Genomic DNA, 9,895 nt, shown 5'->3' with positions numbered 1-9,895 from the left:
CTTTACTTTTTGTTTTCCTTTAGTGTTGCTTTAAGACGTTACACCACTCTCTGGCCGTCGTGAAGCTGATTCATTAAAAGCTTTGTACAATACGATTGTCTCGTTGTGTTGGCTTTTATATACTGAATACTTCTCTTGATACATGGTCTTGGACCCACGAGTTGTTAAAACAATATCACATTTGAACTAACACGTCTGAATAGCTTTGTCTTTTTTTTGCGTCGTATGTATGCAGTTAACTAGCTATTTTTCTCTTAGACGACCTTTTTACCTCACCTGAGGACAATGCAATTTTGTAATATCTATTTTTCTCAGTTTTTCATAAGTTATGATCTTGTTGGTTCCGAGATGAGTTGAATCTTTCAAATGCACAATACTAGCTTTTCTTGCACCCTTTATTCGATACCTACACCTGAAATAGCTTTTTCAGGGCTACAGTATACATTATAAAACGGTCTAGAGGTAATTCACAACTCATGACGTTAGACAACTTTCTTGCGTTTTCTACCTAGATTTACTTGGTTGGGAGGCCATGCGTCATGGAAAAAAGCCATATTGCATGGTGATCTATAATATTGAAATAAAAAGAATGAAATACAAATCAAAAAGAATCAAATCAAATCGAAAAGAACGAAAAAGATACCATGTCCCCTCAAATCTTTCTCTGCTGGAACGATATATCTATTCTTTCTGTAGGTTCCAATCAATGGAATGTGCAACGTTTCTCAGGGTTCATCGCCGATTCTTTAGGGCAGTTGAATGCGGTCGCAAACTTCTTCTCGTTTAGGGCGGGTATATTGCACCGTAACACCATGGCAGGGTATTTATCATGCTCTTTCCAATCGTAACCACCCTCCGAGCAAAACGCGAAACAGCCAGCGATAAAGAACGACTGTTCCTGGGTATATCCCAGAACACCCTTCTCTGCCGGCAGAGAGGTGAAGGCTAGCCGAGCCTTGGCAGTTCCGGCCGTGTCGGCGAATGTTTCCGACAGCGCGTTCTTGCTGTGCACCTCGTTTTCAGTGTAACTCTGTAGCTGGCGCCGGAGGCACTCTAAACGGCCGCGGAAGTTGTCGAATGACTGCTTCGACCACCATGTGCCGACTTCCCCCGTCCTAGTGAGGTTGCTAAACAATGGGTCGAAGGCGTGCGTCAGTTCGTGTCCTAATACTTTTCCCATGGCGCCGTAGTGGATCGTCGCCGGCACCTCCTGTGGCATGAACGGCGCTGCCATGATCGCCGGCAGGATGGCCATGATGTGCATTAGGGGCACGTAAAACGCGTTCACGGTGAATGCGCTGTAGTCAAAGTCGTCACGGTAAATGGTCACTGTGGATTCTTTGAAAAGGCGCTTCTGCTCTTGAAGGCGTCTCTGCTTTGTTTTAAACAGCCAATGAATGAACGGCTGCGAGACATTCGGATCCAGGAAAGCGTAGTGTGCCTGGAGTGCTTCGTTTGTATAGAGGTGTTGCGGCAGAGGAAGGACAGTAATCAGGCTGTCGACGTGCTCGATGGCGCCTTTGGCGGTTGATTCGTCCATCCACGAGAGCTTAGCGAAGTTTTCTCGAGTGGCCTTCTTAACTGCGTTCCACGTGTTGTTCGTGTGATTGATGTTACGATGTAGCTCCAGGCTGTCGATGGCAAACCGGCCGAGGGCGAATGGCGCAACCTGCGTGTGGCCAATTTTTAAAGGTGAGCGGGTTACTACAGAGGCTAAACACGTTAACTTAGGCTCAAGCAAGAACAAGGCTTTCAATTGGAAACGAATGAGCGTCAAAACTGCAGAGAAAAGACGCCTGCAATGCAAACCAGCTCAGCTGCTGGGCATATTAAAGAACAACCCGATGGCCCATGGCAAATAGATCTTGCGGTCAATCGAAAAGCTCAGAGGCACTGTTTGAAAAACAGCAGGTCACTGCATCAGCATAGGTGGCAAATCAGTTCAAAAACACAATGTGATCTATAGCATGGCATTGAATGTTTAGGATATGCTAAGGTGCTTTAGCTTTAAACATGAAAGCACGAACGACGCCGAAACAACGGTGTCTATCTAGTACGTAGATTTAGAATCAGTGAAAGCCTTAGTAAGGAGAGCACGTGTTTCTAGCGTGACGAGTTGAAACGTAGTAGGCTAACAAGGCCACAAAACATGGACACTGTGGTAAATTTGCTTGCATTTGAGCGAATGATATTGAAAACTGCTTGCGGATTAGTGGCAGCACGTACAGTGCCATATTACGAAAAAATTTTTGCAGAAAAAATTATTTAAAGGATTTTACCTGCCAAAACCAAACAATCTAGTTATCAGGCACGTGTACTGGGGGACTCCGGAAATATTTTTGCTGAAAGAAGTCTGAAAAAAAGTTCATTCACAAGGCTCCCACTTTGTAAGAGGACTAATTTAATGACGCCTGCTTACAAATGAGCCATTTCTGTGTTATGCATGGCATGAGTCAGTGAGGTTAAGTGCTGATGCTAAGAATGACACATGGCAGCCTGAAAAGAATGAGAAGAGGGCTTCTATTGAAAAGCGAATGTTTGAGAAAAGGTGACTTCGCGCTTCACTCGAAAGTTCCACACGCAAGGGAAGATTGCAAAATATGGCTAAGATGTTCACTGCTGTGCAGGCTATTAGCGTAGGCTGTTTTTTCACGATCCCTAGAAGTGGTTCAGGATCTCTTTTAACGCATCACGCATTTTCTAGTCTTGGCAACTGGTGGCTTGAAACATTCGAAATGTTCATCAACCAACACCAACGCACCTTAGCGTGAGAACGTCCAGTGTTTGGTGACAAACAGGTGCGAAATTAAAAATTACAGAAAAACACACGTCTGGCGTTGTTCGCACCGCAATACCGTTGCGAAATGTTTAAAGACAAATACATAAAATGGATGAATAAATTTCACCCTTAGGACTTCCCTTTGGTCGCACGTGATTCGGTGTTGAGATTATTGAAGCACTCATGCTTGTTCCCCAATTTTCCAGAGGCGGATTACGTGATCACTATCTAGGATTTGCGCTGAATAACGCAGCATACACGCCAATATACGTATATACTTGCCTCGGTATTACATTATTAGCTCAGTTGTCTCATTTTGCTTTCATAAATATTCCATGACGACTAGTTAATGCATAATACATGTCAGAGCTCCTCGCAGTTAAATTTTACTGTATGCCTAAGTGATAAGTTGTACAATGTCGCGTGCCTTCATCAGGGGAAACAGTTAGCAGTTCCCCAATACTTATCTCGTGAGTTTTTTGCTTATGCCATGTAAGTGTATTCTTATCACTTGGTCGAAAATTTCCTTGTTTACCCTAACACACAACTTCTTGCCTTCGGTCCTATGCTCTTGAAATGCAGTCTTAGCTGGGTAATGCATATTTAAATGCGGTGCATTTCAAACGTATTTGTGGTAATTTAGGCTGTTCCTACTGCTCGCAGCGGCAGCATGAGAAGTGAAACTGCCCTAAGCTAGCTATTTTGTTAAATATTGTTCGCACCGTATTCCCTTTGACGGGGCCGTGTACACGCGAGAGGGGTCGAACTAGTCGGGGCTGTAAAAGACGCCATCGGAGCAAGTCGTGAAAGCGTGCACAACAGTGAATGAAGGTAGCCTTACTTGTGGATTGCTTGATGCGTTATGGTATAAGACGAATGTGGCCTTGCGCTTTTATCTGTCAGTACTCTTTAAAATTTCATTTCCTTTATGATGTTGCGATACTGTAGGCTAGATACCAAACCAGTGTGGTTGCATTGTTGTTAGCCCATGATGCTTGCGGTTAAGAACATGTCTGCTAGCCCTACAGTTAAGTGAATTCGTCCGCCTGTATTACAAAACGAAAAGAAACACCCAAAATTTTTTTGCGAAGCCCAGAAATATTGCGAGGAAACTTTTTCGGCGACTAAGAGCCGCAAAAAAACATAATTTGGCTCAATAATTTGGCATTCACGTCTGATAAGAATGTGAATTCGAAATGCCGACAATATTTTGAGTCCCAAGCTTTAAAGCACACTTGCAGAATCAGATAGTCTTGCAGAAAGGCTTTAGTAGCACCATAGATCCACTCATGTTTTTGGCATTATGCAAGGATGAATGAATTGTTTGGTTTGTTTACAGTTCCCAAGCAGCAGAGAGTCCCTTTCCGCACGCTCCGCGTGAGCGAGGGCGATCGCCACTGCTAAAATTTCGGCCGAGGTGGGGGAGTCCGCGGTGGCCGACGCGGTTATTTGCTGCTGGCTGATAACGTTCACGACTGCCAGGGAGTTCCTCCTTTTAGCGCTGCCCGGGCGTCTCTGCATACGCGGCTGCGTCCGTGTAGTACGTATTGTACCTAGCGTTATTGGAGTGCATCGATTGAATATGTACGCGTGCTTTGCTCCTTTCCTTGTTGTACTCGGGATGCATGTTCTTGGGAATTGGGGCTACTGCAATTTTGGATCTCACAGAAGGTGAATGACTACACGCCTGGTCACAGAGCACGAGCTGAAATGTTAGGACGCGTCAAATATGGCCAACAGGAGGACCATTGTCGCAGTGGTCAACGCTATATTCGTTCTGTATTTAAAATGTGTCGGTAACACGCCGCCCTTTTACATCTAATGCGGGTAGTGTCCACACACGTAAAGTAGGCTCTCGCGTGTGACGTCAAAATTTACACACCGCGGAATTTAAAAAATACATAATTTAGGAGCAGTCTTGACCGTGGCCAGTGCAGCAGCAACAATGTTCGCACACAGTGACATACATCTGGTGAGTAACTACAGTACCATAGTACAGTCTGGAAACCCGATTAGGAGGCGGTGCTATGAGACTTGGAATGTACTGAGCTTTTTCTCAGATGTCACGTGCCAAAAATTTTTGATCTCCACTGTAACAACTAGTATGACAACTAGCTTTACGTGCACAAACCTCATTCACTGATTCCAAGCATTTAACCGCGGACTGCAGCTGGGGCAACACCGAAGCCAATTCAGCCACACATTTCGACAGTGGAGACGACACCGCTGTGCGCAGATTGACGAGAATATTCCAGCCTCCGTACAGAACGAGATCAACGTAGCCGGACCGCTTCGTGTTGTCGAGGATCGTTTTGAGAAGCAAGCCACTATTGTTGAGCGTCAGCACGTCCACTGTCTTGCCGACAGCCATGGGCAGGTGGTTGTTGATGACCTTAAGCCAGGCTTCCTTCTTGGTGTGCCCAGTGGTGTCGTTCGCGAGCTTCTCGATGGTAGTGTAAACGGTCACCACCCGTTGGTCGTTGAGAAACACGGCTATCACGGTAGTCAATATGTCTGAGAAAACGGTGTGGATTCGTTTGGCGAAATTCAAGGCCGAATCGCCTGTCCCAGATGGCACCACCGATGAGATGCAACTGGCTATGTCTTCAGCGTCGAATGCGTCCTCTTCAATGTTCAATGAGATTTCGAAAGAGAGGCCATACCGCTTGTCGGTCTTTAGGTCTGGCGTGAGGCTAAGCAAGGCGGGCGTCGCAAGATTGTACTCAAAGGACATGCCCAGTAGGTACTCCATCAGGTCAAAGTTCCGGGGAAGCGTTAACGAAGGCCACTCGAAGTTGAACTTCTTGAATATGTCGAACAGAACCTGCGAGGATGAGATCAGTAGCTCAGCTGCAGGCGTCAACATCTCTCCGTTTGCGTGATTCGCGAAACTCTGCTTTGGCTTAGGCAGCAAAGTGGGCAAGAATGTAGACACAAGAACAAATGCAAGTTCGCTATATTCATGCATCTCTTTCCACATATACTGCAATGCATAAGCTTCTATGCCTGCAATAAAACAATTCTCCATTATTAGGCCACCTTTGCTCAATAAAGTCAGCTGATACCAACGGCTCTCGGTGAAGGTAATATTTTAGTCGTATTAAAAATTTAGCCCCATATACCTGTGGTTACATTTCGCCTCGAAAGTCCCTATTGGATTTTGGTTAACATGCGGCTCCCGCTGGTGTTACAGGTGTATGTTTTGTGACAAGAAGGTCTCCACGAAGTTCTCGAAAGTTTGCTTTCTGTTCCCTTATCTGACCCGATGGTTTGTCACTCGCGAAAGTGACTAGCTGTCTTGAGCATTATTATCATCATGCTGACTTCTCTGCATTCCCTCAATAAATTCTCATCTCTCTGTTTTTCTCCATAAAAAAAGCTTTGCTAGCATAGCAAATTCACTCTAAAAGCTAAGCCTAGTGATATCAAGATATTTCATATGTGGCAATAGGAGGACAACTAGAAGGGCGTCGTATTTCTTTTACCTTTACATTATCTGTGCTGCTTGCCATTGGCCATCTGCCTGAGCTAGAAATATTGTCACGGGCGCGGCCAATGAAGACACTAAGGACAGTGCCGAATGCGTAGAAACAGACTTTCGTGGACCTTACTGACCATCTTGAATGCCGCTGAATCAGATTATATACACTGTAAATACAGTTCACTCTTTCGTTTGACCGTAAAGCTTTGGTAATGTTGCATGCTCTTCAGCGCGCTAGGCTGAATTACGCAGCCGTTACTCCGTGGCTAACTTTGCGAGAAATATTCCAAGATTTCAGCAACTGTGCCTTCCGTCGTCCGGGCACAACCGCGAGATGCAGGCACCTTTTCCGGCAGTGACTGCACCGTTGTTGATGAATGACTTCAGATGTGGTGGAGCTCGCACAGCCACTGGGACCTAATTCTTATGCTAATTAGGTGGTCTTCTAAGTCGTCGATACCGCACTCCCACTAAACTTCAGCACAGTTCTTCGCAAAGCTAACGGCCGCTGTTCATGAATGAGGTTGCGATGCATAAGATGTGCTAATAAGCCATATATATATATATATAATATATATATAGTCACATATATATAGTCACATATATATATATATATATACGTGCTCTTTCTGCGACGACTGCCTCTACTAATAGATGTTGGAGAACCCGCCGCGGTTGCTCAGTGGCTATGGTGTTGGGCTGCTGAGCACGAGGGCGCGGGATCGAATCCCGGCCACGGCGGCCGCATTTCGATGGGGGCGAAATGCGAAAACACCCGTGTACTTAGATTTAGGTGCACGTTAAAGACCCCAGGAGGTCGAAATTTCCGGAGTCCCCCACTACGGCGTGCCTCATAATCAGATCGTGGTTTTGGGACGTAAAAGCCCATAATTCAGTTCAGTTTAATAAATGTTGGGAATTCGAGAGAAAATGGCACCTCTCGCGGGCAAGACTAGCAGCAAGGCGGACAATAGTAAACTCCTCGTCGGTAAATTTCTGGTCTAATTAAGTAAGCTTAAGCCGCCGGTAGCCATTAGACGTTTGTAGTCGATGATAGCTCGTAACTCGACTTTTTGAACAGATCGGAAGGCTTGATTTCAAGCACGCTGGCACGAATACTTGTTGAATTCAAGTTTGAAAGCGAATACATCTTTCTTTGTGATGTAAATACGACATATTGACCGTGTTTTTGCTATGGTTTTAGAATTTAACTTCAAAATTTATCCGTAAGACTCAAACTCTTTTGGAACCGCATGTTGCTGCCTTTGTTCCAAGGGGCAACATGCTTCAAGACCGCCGAACGGTGCTAGTCAAGCTGCAGCTATGCAGCTTTTACCCTGCTATCCTCCCCATAAATGGTACATTTTGTTGTGTTACAAATGTACTGATGTAGTGAAATAAAGCAAATCTCAAACCGAGTGCGTCAGGAGCACGTGTAAATACGTCTTAAAGTCGCAATAAGTGACGTCATGGAGGGACATGTGACATTCCGTAGCAGGCTGGCCAGAAAGCCAAGTCTGCCAGCGAATGATTGGCTATCTTGGCTAGAGCGCCGCGCATGGCTCGTTGCCTTCACCCGAAAAAAGTAAAGAAACAGTGAGTGTCCAGGTCGACAACAGATTCATATGAACCTGCATCGACGGACCGTATTTAGAACCAGATAGTCGCTGCACAGTTTTCTTGCGTTTATTACGTCTTTTTTGTCATGTCATGTACAGTCAACCACAAAAGTTTGCGGACCACGCGAGCGCGTGGCCAAGAGCCTCTTCGCGACACTTCCGCTACGTCACCAGCGATCGACAGCAGCGCTACGTTGAAGACGCATCCCTCCTTAAATCTATGGCCTGTCTATTTTCGCACTGTGCGCAAATATTTTCTACCTATCTCTTTCAACGTGACGCGCTCTTTGTTAGCCAGGGCTACTTGCTTATATTTTGAGAGCAGAATATCAGTACAAGTAATCAGACAGCGTATTCTTCGGCTGTTATCAGTTCTATTTTCGCGTAGCCACGCTGTTTTTTTTTCGTGAGTGCGTGAGTGAGCGGTGAGGCAGCCATGGGACACAGATGCTTAGTCAGTAGGCAGAATTTTTCCGTTCCTCCCCCATCGCTAAGTGACAGTAGCGGCCGGTAAGTGACAGCCGCTACTCCCGGCCAGTGGCGGCCGGGAGTAGCGGCCGGGTTTTGCTGCGCAAAGCCTGAACCACCGCGCTGCTATAGTGGTTACATTTAGAAAAATAAGAAATAATCGGGTGCGATGACTCTTTTTATAACCCTTTGCGACACGGCGTCCTCGTTTGGGGACTCGAACTTCGGAGGCGCGTCCCACGCCACGTGTTTCTTCAAATGACCTAAAACTCAGTGTGCACATTCGTGTCCGCTTCCTGATGGGACAACTAGCGGTCAGTTAACTTCATTGTCCTGCGTATTGCTGCAGATGATCACTTTGCTGGAGACACTACCATGTTAGACAATCGTTCGACGTGCCGCGTTCCAAGACCAACGTCAAGAGTATTTTTTTTCTCCGGTCGACACGAATACAACCGAAAAAGCAAGTGTGCATGCGTTTCGGGCCTAATAGTTGATTCTTTTTATGCAAGCATTGAAGCTGACGGATTTCAGAATAATTAGATAATGAGTTATACGCTAATTAATTTTTTTTACTGAAACTCGCACAAAACAGCACATTGCTTCGTCTTCTTTCTTGGAATGTAATAGTGAGCGTCTTGAAATGATGCCATGCGCATTTGACGCATTTGCAGACAGTGCATCATAATTCGTGTCTGAAGGGGATGAATTTATTCACAAGACATTTACAGAAGGGTCATGAAACATAGGTCTCTCAATGATCTAGTAGGAAGTGAAATGTCCGCCGTTTTCTAGCACCTTATTGATGCGCGTGGGCATCGACTCGTACAAAGATTCAGTAATCTCCGGTCGACCGCGCAGGCTTTCCCATTCTTGTGCGATCGCTTGCCACAGCGTATCGGCCGTGCGGCCGCGGTTGGCTCGTGTGGACAGCCGTTTCTTCAACATGCCCCAGACATTTTCTATGGGATTCAAGTCGGCGCTACATGGAGGCCACTCAAGCTGGCAAACAGCATGTTCTTCTAGCAATGACTGGACGATACGTGCTTTATGGATCGGGCTGCGGTCGTGTTGAAAAAAATAGCAGCCGTCGCTGAAGGGACCGTCCAGCGCATACGGAACGAGGTGTCTAGTGATGACGTCGCAGTACCGTGACGCAGTGAAGGGCCCTTCCAGACGCACAAGGGGACCAAGGCCATCTTTGCTGATTGCTCCCCACACGCTCACGGAACACCGTCCACTGGATAGAACACTCTGTGTGTAATTAGGCAGATATCTGCAAGAAATAGCATACAATTGGGTTCCAGCGGCGCGTCTAAAAATGTTGTGATTCCTCTTGCGTATGAACTTTATAATGCTGTTATAGAGTTGCAATAGAAAACGTGCAAACATCATTAGATAGTACTGAAAGACCCACTGGCAGCTTTTAATTAGCTTCAGAGTAAGTAGTACTATGAAACAATCGTTAATGTTTTCAACATAATACCACTACAGAAAAATCTCGTAATGTCCAAAAGCTCATTTTACGTGAAACATGTTGTGATGCAG

At 45.7% G+C, this 9,895-nt stretch overlaps 1 protein-coding gene across 1 annotated transcript in view; it reads right to left on the bottom strand.

Moving 5' to 3' along the window:
* Positions 1-664: 664 nt before the first annotated feature.
* Positions 665-9,895, bottom strand: part of LOC119463718 (uncharacterized) — a 32,455-nt gene continuing 23,224 nt past the window's right edge. Inside the window, exons 5-6 of the mRNA XM_037724543.2 lie at positions 4,911-5,603; positions 665-1,669 (exon numbers count right to left, since the gene is read on the bottom strand). Of these exons, the coding sequence (XP_037580471.2) occupies positions 704-1,669; positions 4,911-5,603 (1,659 nt within the window). The 3' untranslated portion in view covers positions 665-703. The remainder of the gene's footprint in view (positions 1,670-4,910; positions 5,604-9,895) is intronic.

This window comes from Dermacentor silvarum, chromosome 9 (assembly GCF_013339745.2).
Source record: "Dermacentor silvarum isolate Dsil-2018 chromosome 9, BIME_Dsil_1.4, whole genome shotgun sequence".
In the NCBI taxonomy this organism is placed as follows: Eukaryota; Metazoa; Arthropoda; class Arachnida; order Ixodida; family Ixodidae; genus Dermacentor; species Dermacentor silvarum.
This window is presented reverse-complemented; position numbering and strand designations above follow the sequence as displayed.